Below are 14,089 nucleotides of genomic sequence, written 5' to 3' on the forward strand. Positions count from 1 at the left end.
TTACCTAACTACATATCCATTACATGTAGTATGAAAGTCAAATAGTTATTTTGTTCAAAAAAAAGTCAAATAGTTATTTAATCCCTTTTCTAATAAAATAATGACCCTTACGGTTGTATATAAGCCTTGTACGGTCATATATAATAAACTGAGTTAATAATTTATTCATTTTGTCAAATATTTGCATACATTACTATACATGACATGATTGTTCTATTTTATATATAGAAAGAAGATAAAATAATTCATGATTGATTAATTTATGTAAAGGTGATGTAGCTTATATGGTTATGCAAAATACAAAACTTCATAAAGGAACCATGTTAATTTTCAATAAAATAAAAATTAGGAATATTGCGTATTATACATGTCGGTATGCCCTATAGCTCCTTTAATTTAAAAAATAATAATGTTATTCTATTATAAAATTAAAATAAAATAAAACACATAAAATTTCATATAAAATATTTTAAAAAATTATATTATATTTTTTATAAAATATCAAAACATTATATTTATATCTTATTTTACATCAAATTTTATATTTTAATAGGATTACTCTTTAAAAAATCCACCTCCGTGTAGTACCAACCACTTGCGTGAAGAAGACATAAACCAATTAAATTTAGTATAAAAAATCATTTAATAATATAAAAAAAGATCATATAGAACCATAAAGTAGTATCTGGTGCAGAATTTGACATCTCAAGAATTGTCCAAAGGGTATACTCTAAAGTAATATTCGATATGTCCAAAGGATCATATCAACTTCAAGACTTATTTTCTATAGAGCTCTTGCCGGTTGATTATAAGCCCCACCATGTGGAAAATCAAAAGTGCGAATGAACATTAAGTGTGACTTTAGAGTATTCTATTAAAAATTCATTAGATAAAGAAATTACAACAAAACATACTCATATACTTTGTAACAAAAAACATACTTATAGACTTCATCTTTTATTGTTTTCGGGTGAAAATGTGCTGTTATATTTTTTTCTTTATACTCTCTTCGTTATGCAAAATAGTCATATTTAAGTATTTCACACAAGTTTAAAAATAAATAAATTAAGAAAAGAAGAAGAAGAAGAATTTTATAAAATCAGTTTTATCATCAATGTATTTGATATTTTTTTGTGTTAGCTTAGTGATAAGAGCTAACCTTGTTACCTCAAGTTACTGAATTCAATTTTCTTTGAAAATATTTGTAAGTTAGATGTTAGTTTCATTTCAATTAATAAAAAAAATTCATTTATTAATTTTTTTGAAAAATTTATCGATGTGTTCTCATAATCATAAATACAAAAGAAAAAGTATTAATTTACTATTGATGAATAATTAAAATTGTATTCCAAATTAAAAGTATTTTTTTTTTCTACAAATGTATAAGAGATAGAGCAAAGTCATTAATAATTTGATATGTGATCTATTGTGATTGATCACTTCTATCGATGAACTTTTTTTTTTTCTGTAAAGTTCCTCTACAGAAGTTAATCTTATTTAATGTGTGTCGAACATTAAATTCAAATATTATTTTTTAAGAAAGATTCGAACTCATATTCAATATGTAGTGGAGGTCTAGTCATTTCTATTAGACTCAACATTTCTTAGTCTCTGCCGCTGAACTCTTCACGTCGGTGTTTATGAACTCAATTTATCGAATAATTTTGTACTCTTTTTTTATAACAGCGTTTAATTATCTATTATATTTTTTTACTTTAGGATAAATAGTTAGAAATGCTTTTGATAAAATAATAGTGAATACAATTTATGAACTTTGAAAATGAACAATAAAAATAAACAAAAAAAATAACACGAAAAGAAATAGAAAGAGATCGAGTATTTAATGATGCTTTAACTTAAGGGGTGGCATATTAATATACTGACCGTAATTGATTGTTTTCAAGGAGTTGCGATCCTTAGTTTTTCAAAAGAGATATGAATTTTTTTTTTAATTATTAGGAAAATATTAATAAATGTCTCAAAGATATTTATTAGCGAAATAAATATTGAAGAAAATAAAATTTTAGAATTGTGTAATTTAAATTTTAAAACTATAAAAGTGAGACTTTTTATTCAAATTTTATTTTTTATTTTCTTAACAAGTACATTAATGACACTTGTTAGCTATTGATGTAAGTATCATTCTTTTTTCACTCTTATTTAAATATATTAATTTTGATTTTTTTTATATTTTAATATAAATAAATAGTATTATTAAGGAGTATATTTGGAACAGAATAATAATAGATGCACTTAATAAATTGAAAAATTGTTTATATTTTAAAAACAAATTTGCTTCTTAAAGAATCCTTATAATTTAGAACACTGGTAGTAAAAAACTATAGTAATAGACACCTTCATTCTTTATAAATGAAGATGGTCATTTTCCATTTTTAGAGGAAGAGAGATAATTCTTATTTTTGTCTCGTTTTTTTCTCTTTGTTTTGTCCATTTTTTTTTTCTTTCTGTTTTGTCCATTTTCATAATTAATTTTTAAATGTAGAATAATTGTCTAATCCCTTATTTATTAGCAAATCAAGCACATCCAATGTCTGACGTAATTTTAGAAGGGTGGATGCAAATGTATATATATGGCTATATGTGATTTCAAATTAAATGAAAAATTTACTTTATAAAAAAGATTTTACATGTATTTTCACGATTAAAATAAATAAAATTTTATAATATTTTATTAACAAAAATTAAATTCATTAATTTTATTATTAATTAAAAAATAAATATTTCTTATTTCAAAAAATCAATTACATTAATTGAATAAATAATTCTAATTTTTTTCCTAAAAAAATAATTCATCAATTAAAAAATTAAACTCAAATAATTAATAAATTTTAGTTAAAAAAGAATTATTTAAAAGAATCTAAATTCAAGTTTTAACTAAAATAATTTTTTATAAAATTTTACTTACTTCTGAACTTAAGATTGAGTTAATAAAATTTTATTCTCTTGAGAACCGAAGATTAAAACAAGAAAAAGAAATATCATAAAAAATAATGAAATTGAACACCGTTTGCTTTCAAGCTCTCCCTCGTACATGTCTTATGCCGTCTCAGAATCGGAAAGGGAGGGGTCATGTCTCATTCAGACATTAATTAATTAATCAACTCAACCCAATCCATATCTGGTCATACAAACAGATCTCTAAGAATGAAGTGAACTTGTTCAATCTTTGTTATTTAATAATTTACGAAAACCTATCTTTCATTCTTATTCTTGTACAATCTTTGTTAATTTAATAATTTAATAATTTATAAGATATTGTTTCTAGGAGGATTTATTACGTCCCATTGAACTACTTTAATAGTTTTATTTAGTTTTTAAAAATAATTTTTAGATCAAATTCAGTATAATTTTGAATAGAGTTAAAATTAATTTTTAAATATAAATTAGTTTAATATTTTGAATAAATTTTTAGTTAAAATTAATTTCAAAATAGTTATTTAAAAAAGGAATTTTAAAATTCTTTTGATAAAAAAATATTTATATTTTTTTGAGAAAAATAAATACAAAAAAAAATTCAATAAAAACTCTTTCGGAAAAAATAATTTCGAAATTATTTTGGCAAAAAATTTTTGATTTTTTTTAGAAAAATAGATATAAGAAGTTATGATTTTATTTTAAAAAATTTTTTAAAAAAAAATGTTTCCGATTTTTTTCTCAAAAGTTTTACAAGAAAAAAATTATTTAATTTCTTTTTGAAAAAAAAATTCAATATTTCTTATATTTTTTTCGAGATAAATAAATTTTAAAAATTTTGTAAGAAAAAAATCTTAATTGAGGTTAACTTTTTCTTAAATTAAATTTAGTTAACCGAATTATTTTAAATATGTGATTTATTTCATTAACCATTTAAATGGTTTGATTTATTGTAGAAGAGTGCAATTCAATCCAATTAACCATAGCTTGTGTCATTTTTCCTCTATTGCTTTCAAAACTAGTTGATGCTACGAAATATTTCTTTATAACGAAATCTAAACAAAAATAATCAAAAAAAATGTATTTAATTTATACTTTAAACTAAATACATCAATTTTATTCATTTTATTTTTATTTATATTTTATTACAAAAAGATTATATTGGAAATTGTTGGTAGTATCGAACCACGTAAATCTCACTTTGTTTTGGAAACATGAAACATAATAAGAATTTCCATGAATTTGTCAACCGATGTACAATTGGTAACACTTCTTTACATTGTAACCAGAAAGCAATATCAACAAAGCTTTACTGGCTAGTGTTTCCTAGAACTCCCAAGTTTTGCCGTAACCTTTCATACCTATAATAGTGAAAGAATAGAAATGTTAATTTCAATTTCATAATTCAGCATAGTTTAAGAACTTATTTACGTGAAATTATCAGCCAAACACTATACATATGATAAAAATATTCATAAATCCTAAAATTATATAAATATTGATAGGAACTCTATCTTTTTTTTTCCATGTGTGCTCTAATAATAATATAGACTTATAGCAAGGATATACTTTAAAATAATAGAATCTCGTTAATAATTAAACTAATCCATCTACCTGCAGTAAATTTTATATGGATGAAACAAATTCAAAATTTAACAAAATATTCTAAAGGCATTCACGAAAATTAGATATCCCTTACAAAAAAAAAGAAAGATCAATAGGACTTCAAAAAATATTCAATTAAAAAAAGTATATAAAACTAATCAAATTATAGCCATTTTGCTGTAACTGTATTTTATTTTGAAAATTTTGAGGGTTTTTTATTTATTGCTTTCGGTGTAAATTTGGAAAGGAAAGTTTGAAAGATTTACTTGCTTGCTCGCATATGGGTTATGTGGGATATTTATAAAAAAAAGCCAACTCAAATAATAATTAATCACCAAAAGGTTTACTAATTAAAAAAAATGACATGATTTTTAGTAATAGTAAGATTAACTTAACTTAAACACTCTCATTAAGTAACATATGTCCCAATTGTCATAATATAAAGTTTGTTTTATTAAAGTGTGTAGCTTTAAACTTTGTTTTATTTATAATGTATAGCTTTGAAATGCCTTGGACAATTAATAATCAATTATTGATGCCATCATGTGACTAGATCACACAATGACCAGAAATCTAATGCAACATATCAACTCGTCACAGAGGAATGACAGCATCAGTGCACAAATTATATAGATCTATATGGTAGGCACATAACATCTCAAAGTTACAATTATATTGTGTATAAGCAACATGTGAATTCGTTCTCTTTCCCCAACTAGCTTATAAATTTGAGGTCAAAACTGATCAGTGTTGTACAAAAGATTGTAGGACTTCAGCCCCGAAATAAAAAAGAACCATAAATATCTAACATTATTTAGAAATTTCTTGAAAGATTCTAACAAAAACTTCAAGATAACAAGCCCTCTTTCACCAGATAAACCCAACAATGTCGTCCAAAATGCAAAGTTCCAAGACAGGGTCACAGGAAAAACCTCCTCCGACTTGTGTCCATTTCCGGCTAAAAGGAAAAGAAAAAAGAACAAAGAAAATAAAGTGACCGTCAGTGAGTTAGGAATACAGGAGAAATTTAACAAGTCAGCTAAGAATTGAAACAGCCGTACTGGATAACAAGTAATTTACCTTGTGGACCCACTCAAATTCTCCACCTTTAGTATCAAATGTTCCATGCTGCAGGCTAATTAATTTCAATGTGAAACGAGGGCCACATTCCTGCATGTTCATAGGGAAGTTATTGCAGAGACAATATTGGCGATAACATGGCAAAAGAAATATTTGGCAACACTAGAAAAATCAGCTAGAAGAATACTTAAAGCCTTGGTAACATTAGAAAGCATTTATCACTGAGTGTAAATAAAAAGGAAATGCAAATCCATAGTAGACCCATAATTAACCACAATATTTTTTCTTTGAACATAGACATATAAATCATACAAGAAGTTACATTGAGTAATCAATGGCCATAGAATAAAATGGTGGTGGGTAAACAAAGATAAAAAGAAAAACTGACACCAACCTGAAGACGGGCAATTGTTTTATGGTCGGGAACTTTCTCACTCTTACCATCTTCATTCTTTTTACCTTTAGACTCAATCTTTTTAATTTCTTTGGTTTCAAAAATATACCTAAGAATATGATTGGATACAAGATATTAAAAACACTGATAATTTGAAACAAATGGCAATGTAATAGCTTGTGAGACTTGTACCGATGATGCCGGAAGAATATGAAGTCTCTCTGGTTGTGGAAGGTAACTACACGTCGGCCTTTAAACTCTGGATCTTGCGGGAAAAGTGACTGTATCAATCTATTAAAAACAAAATTGACAAATAAGGAGTTAAATGACAGGTCTAAGCTTATACAAATCCATCATCACATAGAAACACAGGAAAGGTAGCGGTAGATTCATATTTGTTTCTTTCCAAAATAGTACTTATAAAATAACTGACAGGCAATACTATTTCAGTCAGACCTAACATGCAAATCACAAATTGTTTAAAAAAAGCACTTAACAACAAATGGGGACATCAAATCAGCGAAGAGAGTTACCTCCCAACTCGATGCCCAAGGCGTGTGGTAAAGTTGTTCAACACAAGCTCAGGCTGGTGACTGGTTGGAGTTCCATGATTCTGCAAGAGGACACAAAATGCATAAAACAAAAAATTTAAATCTATATTTTCATGAACACTGTCTCAAAACAAGTAAATTCATCTACCATTCTTTTCAAAAAACTGAGTTCAATCAAAAAAGTGGAATTCAACTAACAGGTAACACAAGGTGCAGGACATGGAATTCATTTTTTGTAGTAAAATAGAAAAAACTCAGAAAGAAGGAACAACAAACAAGTTACAATTATATGCAACACAGCTCAAAATGTTTTCTTTCTCCTATCTAAGAATTTGAGTGAAAATTTTATGTTCATCTACATTGAGATATGCAGATTAATATACACCAACATCAATGAGAAGATCAGATGTTCTTCTAATCTATACTATTATTAAATTTATTATAAAAAAACTAACATCATACCTTAATGTCCTTACGCAAAACAAGATTTGTGAGCTTGAAATGAGCAGTAGGTCCATTAGGTACGCCGATAATTAAGAGAGCATCTGAAACACATAGGAGCAAAGAATTAAAAACTTGTAAATGTTATTAACAATCTTTAAAATAAAAGATTTACATAGGAGTAAGCCCTTTAAGGAAAGCACCGCCTACCTGGTTCCCTGCGGTTGGTGTGTACAACTACAATAGAAGTGAAGTCCTTCTTATTTGCATATTCTACGATCTGCAATTGAAAATGAAGTTAGAAACAAAATTTCAAATAAAGTAGGTTGTATGCTTTTTATCCACACGGTGAATAGATAGTGAAACATCCAACACCTTTTTTAAATCATAGGTTCCTCTCTTGAAGTACTGTGCATTTGGTATAACCGAAAGCAATTCTGATATAAAAGCAGGTCCCCTCTGCAGATCAAGTCATATTTTAACAGAAAGATGGAAACACGTTAGTATATAAAATAACACATGCTTTCCACCAACTCTATTCTAATCCTAAAATGGTAAACACAGGAAGACACATAGATTAAGAAGGAAAAGACATTTAAGCTTGAGATTATAACCAATAGAATAGAGAAAACATACTGAAGAATTGAAGCGGCAAGTGGTGATTAATATCTTGGGGTTTTGTTGCCGGTTTAATATTGAACTGAATTCATCAGCATCATTTCCAGCAAATAGCTGCAAACAAATATGATTCATTCATCAACATGATTTATTTTGAAAATAAATCTCAACTAGATTGCAATTTGAGAATGAATTCAAATTACTAAATTAAAGTACCTTGTCAAAGACTAAACATCCACTCAAGAATTACTTTTATTTCATTTGCAAATTACATAATTTATATAATCTAGACTTAATTTATCTAAGCTTAAAGTGATGGGTGCACTTTAGAATATAAAGTGCAGGTTTAGCTATTAAATGAAAAATCAGTGATCAAAATTGTGACAACTAAAATAAATGCATGTGCATAATAAATTTCTAAAGTTCATCTCTCACTTTAAAAAAATACTGAATCCATATAATTTCTTGTCACCTTCGTATTCTTTTACCACACAAACCTCAGCTACCATCATTATCCTATCAGCTAAATCTGAATTATCAGCTTCAAGTTAAACAGTAGAAATGTGGAATTAGCATCATAGCATGGTCCTGTTTTCTTCAGAAACTCCAATACCATTCTAATAGTATTAAGACCCTATTTGGATTAACTTATTTGAGCTTGTCTATTGTCATAATTACTTGTGAGATTGTTTGAAAAAGCTTATGGTAACAACTTATGACATTGTTCATAAGTTGTTTTCAGCTAATTTTCATAAGCTAACCAGGATACCTCATTAAAACAGCTTATAACTCATAAAAATTGTTTTATTTTATTTTACATTGTGTTATAAAAATAGCTTATTACATAAGCTGTTTTCCCAAACAGAGCCTAATTTATTATACCAGTAACCAAAATATATTCTGCAATCGCAAACAAAATTGAAACCTAATTTAATCTTATTCAAAGTGCAATGCATAGAATAATAATAACAACAACAATAATAAAAACCTCTTCATCATCAGGCTTGCAAACAGTCTCATCAACTTCCCTTGTATTCTCAATCGTACGAGGCACCTTCTTTTCTGGAAGCTGCAACAAACACACAAAAATGAACATTAACACCGAAGAAGAAGAAGAAGAATAACAACAACAACAACAATAGCAACAAGAGCGATTCAATTTGTTGAGAGATAAGGAGAATGAGAAGAACCTCCTCACCGAGCTCGATAGCTCTCTTGACAGCAGCGTCACGAGCCTTAGCCTTAGCGCGCTTTTCGAGCTTCTTCTGTTGTTTAAGCTTGGCGTGAACTTCCGATCTCTTTTCCTTGTTCTTAATCATAGCAGGACGGAATTGCTCTTTCTTCTCCGCATGACTTTTCTTTGAATCTTCCGCGTCGGAATCGTCATTCCTCTTCCTCTTACCACTCATCCCCATCGTAGTAGTAACGGCTACTTCTGATTAGGGTTTTGAGGAAAATTTACGTTATTTCATTCACAGCGACCGTTTAATTTGATGCAGCGATTCAACTTGGCGTAGACAAATATCGGTACGGCGATGTATCGTCGGAATGAGAAGTTGGGTTAGAAAGAAAGGGGAGAGTGGAGGGATGCACTCGTAGCTTTGGCAAACTGGTTTAGGGTTTATTGTTTTGAAACTAAAAGTTTTGGGCCTAATATACGGTTTCACTATAAAGTTTGTTTTAGTAAATTTCTCATCTCACCCCCTATATTTTCATGGATACTTCTATGGTGCACTGACTAATTCTACTGTTTTGGTTAAGTTAATTGATTCAATCAATTATAAAAGGGGCATGTTATGTCAATAGTTTTATGTTAGTGGTCTACAATAACAATTGTATAGATAAATTTTTTTAGTTATTGTATATCAATCCAACTTTATAATTTATTTATAGTTTTTTTAAATTATTTGCTTATCTATTTTTTAATTTGTTGACATTTTTTGAAAAATTGTTTTTTTTAAGTTATTCTACTATTTTCGTAATAATTTTTTGAAAAATCATTTTAAAATTATTTATATATCTACTTTTTTAGTTTATCAACAATTTTTTTTTATGATTTCAAGGAATTTATTTTCGTGTTAATTAATTGAAATTATTTTCATAAATTACTTTTAAATCCAAAAAAAATAGAATCCATGGGAATCAAAACTCATGACCTCACAAAAAGGTATGTCATCTCTTAACCACCAAACTAATGTAATTACTATGAAAAATGTGATCGAATTTTTAGTATATATTATATTAGTTTAATTTTTCTAAGGCTAATAAAATTATGAGGCTTATTAATTTACAGTTCACTTATTTTCATCAAGGCATAAGTTAATAACCTTCGCCATTTAATTTTGGACTATACAACATTTTGAGATAATTTTGACTTATTATAACTTTGTAGTTTGTACTTTTAATTTTGATGATTTGATGGGTCAAATTTAATCAATGAGACATACTATCACTTTAAAATTATTACTTTGATAATTTAAAAGGTTCACTCTTAACTAATTTAATAAACTATGATTCTAAAATTTTAATTCTAATGATCCAATGGTTTCATTTCTTTCTGCAACTAATAATTATTATATAATATATAAATAAAAAATAAATACTTAAATTATATATTAATTTCGACGATTAAACGGTTTAATTTTAATTAATTAGACTAACTATGATTTAAAAATTATAATTTCAACAATATAACGGTTCAATCTTAGCTAAGCATACTAAATATGACTCAAAAATTTCAATTTCAAAGATCAAATATTCAATCTTAACTAATTAGTCATATTATGTCTTATAAATTTTAATTTTAACGATCTAATGGTTAAATCTTAATTAATTAGACTAAATATTATTTAGAAATTATAATTTTGACAATCGAGCAGTCCAATCATAACTAATTAGATTAACTATGATTAAGAAGTTCTAATTATGATGATCTAAAGGTTCAATCTTAACTAATTAGACTAAACATGACTTAGAAATTATAATATCGACAATCAAACAATCCAATCTTAACAAATTAATAAACTATCACTTATAATATATCGCATCTATTACATGATTCTCTATTTTTTTTTTGTCTATATTAGATATTTAGATGTACAATTTTTTCGAGTTTTTTTTTTATCAATATATCCTTTTTTTTTTATTTCCCTAAATGCCCTAATTTAAAAACTATTTCTCTAAATGTCTTATTTTTTTTTAAAGCAGGAAGTCGTTCTTTGAGGAAGCGACCACTTGAAGACGATAAATAAATAAAAAGGGATATATTGATAAAAAAAAAACCTCCAATTTTTCATATCCTAAGTGCAAATGATACCATTAATTATTTCTTGATAATTGGTGTTATTTAAGTTTGTTAGCAATAATTTATATCCAGCTAAGATTTCCCACAAAATTGTTCCTTGAATTGCACATTAGAATCTTCCCTTTTGTGGTGCCAGTGTGAATGCCAATGTAAGCCACAAACACTTGGTGTGTCTTAATTGGTCCAACAAATATGAACCACAATATTCTGATTTTTAATACAAACCTATCCAATGAGATTCTACATGCCACATGGCAACACTCCATCTAATACCAAATTCACATTCCTATCCTTTAAGATAAGAAACATTTGCATACATTAATAAAAATTTGCACATTTTCTTTCTCATTCACCATCCAAATAATTCACATCAACACAAACTCACTAAGCTTAGTCACTTTATCCCTTGAGGGCAAAGGCAGCTATCATGGCTTCTGCTTGTGCTTCTTCTGCCATTGCAGCTATTGCCATCTCTACCCCAAGGCAAGTTAATTTCTCCATACACTAATAACTCCAACATGTATTAATTTACATATATGTAGTAATAATAATGTGATCATCATGTGAAATATTTCATGTATTGATCCACTTAAAATTTATGTAAATATTCATGTTCTATTTAATGGTCACTTAGGTGTACTTTTACTAGCTGCATGCTTTGAAATTATAACGAGTTTCACAAAATTACGTTGCCACAGTGATTTTGTTATAGTTTTAAACTGTATTTTTGCACACACCAATATCGTGATTTTGCCAAATTAACTGTCAATCCAAACATCTTACTGAAATTCAAGTTAGTCTTTTATAAAAAAAATGGAGAAGAAGAAATTATTATACTAATGGTCATTTTACATTTGTTCCAATTAGAATTTGAATCCTCTTATGCTCTTATGAGGTTACAAAGTCAAACTTTTTCCATTGACTTGACAACTCTTGGACAAAATTCAAGCTAGTAGTACTAAACAAAGTATAAAAAAATTATGTGTATGTAAATGTGAAATTGCATGCAGTTCCCAAAAGAATATGATTGTTTAAAAAATATGAGTGTAAATGTGAAATTGCATGCAGTTCTCAGAAGAATGGATCAGCCTTAGGAATCACAAAAGCTTTTCTTGGGAGGAAACTGAAGGTGAACAACAACACATCAGTTAGAGTAAGATCTGCTGCCACAACAAAGTGTGCAGTAGCTGAGCCTGATAGGCCTATTTGGTTCCCAGGAAGCACACCTCCTGCATGGCTTGATGGCAGTCTCCCTGGAGATTTTGGGTTTGATCCTCTTGGTCTTGGTAAGATTAATAATCACTACACAAATTTTATGTCACTAAAACCCACCTGGATTTACTGAAATAGTAAACCCTTATTTGGACTGTTTTGTCGAGATCAGACAACTTATATTCTAAGATGTAAAAACAAATTCTAAATTTAAACAGCTCAGAATGTAAGTCGTCTGATCTTTAATTGAACGGTTGATTGCATCAACATTGGCCTTTTACTAGTGTAGGGGTATCCAAATAAGCACCGACATTGAGACGAACATCAAACACGATAGTGAAAATAATTTCTTACACCATATACAACGTTGACAATAATTTAAAAAAATAGAAGTAATTAAATATAATTACATTTGTCAATGTTGACACTAACACATGTTTGACACCAGACACACATTTGACATGTGCCAAACACCAGACACGCTTTTGACACATTTCAGATGTTAGACATGTCTTTGACACGTCTCAAGACATAAGACACATTATTTATTTTTATTTATTTTCCTTATTGGGAGTTCAGGTGACCAAAGAAAGATTGTGTGTTATGATTGAACAGGATCTGATCCAGAGAGCCTAAGATGGAATGTTCAAGCAGAGCTAGTTCACTGCAGATGGGCAATGTTAGGTGCAGCTGGAATTTTCATTCCAGAATTCCTAACAAAGATTGGTATCTTGAACACACCATCATGGTACACTGCTGGAGAGCAAGAGTATTTCACAGACACCACCACACTCTTCATAATTGAACTCCTTTTCATTGGTTGGGCTGAGGGTAGAAGATGGGCTGACATAATCAATCCTGGTTGTGTCAACACTGACCCTATCTTTCCAAACAACAAGCTCACAGGAACTGATGTGGGCTACCCAGGTGGGCTTTGGTTTGACCCACTTGGTTGGGGAAGTGGTTCTCCTAAAAAACTTAAGGAGTTGAGAACAAAGGAAATTAAGAATGGAAGATTGGCTATGTTGGCTGTGATGGGAGCTTGGTTCCAGCATATATACACAGGCACTGGTCCTATTGATAACCTCTTTGCTCACCTTGCTGATCCTGGACATGCTACTATTTTTGCTGTAAGTTTCATCAACTCCACCTACTTCTTCTAGATTGCATATGTTTTTCACTATATTATCATTATTCTGGACGCAAGTGGTTGATGCACTTCAGTTATGATCAAATCGTTCGAGTAGTACTCCAGTTTGATTCCTGATTGGAACAATATGTTAAAACACAACAACTCTAGTTCAAATGAAAATAGGTATAAAATATGCAAACAGAGAACATAGAAAACATACAATGTTTTTTCATGTGGTTTGGCTAATTGTGTCTATGTCTCTGACTTTTAGAGGGCTGCGGCACCTTTCTATATTATGATTCAAGTTTAGTGTTTACGACGTACAATTTGTGTTTAAATAGTTCAGGCTAGTTTACAAGATTATGAGTCATACTTACGACAATCCTTAGTCATACTTTAAAGATAAAAATTTGTACGTGTTTGTTCTTCTAACTTTTTGAACATTTTAATATATTTTTGAAAAGATATTATTATTTTGGGATTGTTTGAGCTGATTTTATCTGTTACTGGTACTACCACAGGCTTTCACTCCGAAATGAGAAGGGCTAGGACAACCTTGGAGAAACAAATTGTGAACATGTTTTACTAAGTAGTAAGGCATACATGTTATTTTAGGAGGAGTGTTTATGTTGGTGGAAGGTTGTAAAATGGTTACCTACTTCTATGTCATGCACAGGTTGATGGTTCAATGTATAAATACCTATTTAAGTTTAGATAAAAATGACTTAAATAAGAGCCCGTTTGCTACCTTTTTTTAAATAATTTATTTGGAAAAAAAATCACTTTTAAAATTTTCATCTGATTATTACAGTTTTTGA

At 28.5% G+C, this 14,089-nt stretch overlaps 2 protein-coding genes across 2 annotated transcripts; one reads left to right on the forward strand and one right to left on the reverse strand.

The window, feature by feature from the left end:
- Window positions 1–5,144: 5,144 nt before the first annotated feature.
- On the reverse strand, window positions 5,145–9,226 carry LOC101502814 (uncharacterized). The gene is made up of 11 exons (XM_004510553.4): window positions 8,814–9,226; window positions 8,612–8,692; window positions 7,642–7,737; window positions 7,381–7,464; window positions 7,216–7,285; window positions 7,027–7,109; window positions 6,547–6,626; window positions 6,206–6,304; window positions 6,014–6,122; window positions 5,620–5,709; window positions 5,145–5,497 (listed from the first exon to the last, which is right to left on the reverse strand). Exons 1-11 carry the CDS (start codon window positions 9,036–9,038, stop codon window positions 5,459–5,461), a joined length of 1,056 nt encoding a protein of 351 aa, XP_004510610.1. The 5' UTR covers window positions 9,039–9,226; the 3' UTR covers window positions 5,145–5,458.
- A 1,950-nt stretch (window positions 9,227–11,176) lies between these two features.
- On the forward strand, window positions 11,177–14,004 carry LOC101502294 (chlorophyll a-b binding protein 7, chloroplastic). The gene is made up of 4 exons (XM_004510552.4): window positions 11,177–11,410; window positions 11,996–12,213; window positions 12,755–13,269; window positions 13,793–14,004. Exons 1-4 carry the CDS (start codon window positions 11,355–11,357, stop codon window positions 13,808–13,810), a joined length of 807 nt encoding a protein of 268 aa, XP_004510609.1. The 5' UTR covers window positions 11,177–11,354; the 3' UTR covers window positions 13,811–14,004.
- The last annotated feature ends 85 nt before the right edge of the window (window positions 14,005–14,089 follow it).

This window comes from Cicer arietinum, chromosome 7, assembly GCF_000331145.2.
Source record: "Cicer arietinum cultivar CDC Frontier isolate Library 1 chromosome 7, Cicar.CDCFrontier_v2.0, whole genome shotgun sequence".
NCBI lineage: Eukaryota > Viridiplantae > Streptophyta > Magnoliopsida > Fabales > Fabaceae > Cicer > Cicer arietinum.

Coding starts and splice junctions, on each gene's coding strand:
- LOC101502814 (XM_004510553.4), bottom strand. CDS start 9,038: ATGGGGATGAGTGGTAAGAGGAAGAGGAATGACGATTCCGACGCGGAA. Junction 7,738..8,611: donor GCAAGCCTGATGATGAAGAG/GTTTTTATTATT, acceptor ATTTGTTTGCAG/CTATTTGCTGGAAATGATGC. Junction 6,305..6,546: donor CTTGGGCATCGAGTTGGGAG/GTAACTCTCTTC, acceptor TGTTTTTAATAG/ATTGATACAGTCACTTTTCC.
- LOC101502294 (XM_004510552.4), top strand. CDS start 11,355: ATGGCTTCTGCTTGTGCTTCTTCTGCCATTGCAGCTATTGCCATCTCT. Junction 11,411..11,995: donor ATTGCCATCTCTACCCCAAG/GCAAGTTAATTT, acceptor AATTGCATGCAG/TTCTCAGAAGAATGGATCAG. Junction 12,214..12,754: donor GTTTGATCCTCTTGGTCTTG/GTAAGATTAATA, acceptor ATGATTGAACAG/GATCTGATCCAGAGAGCCTA.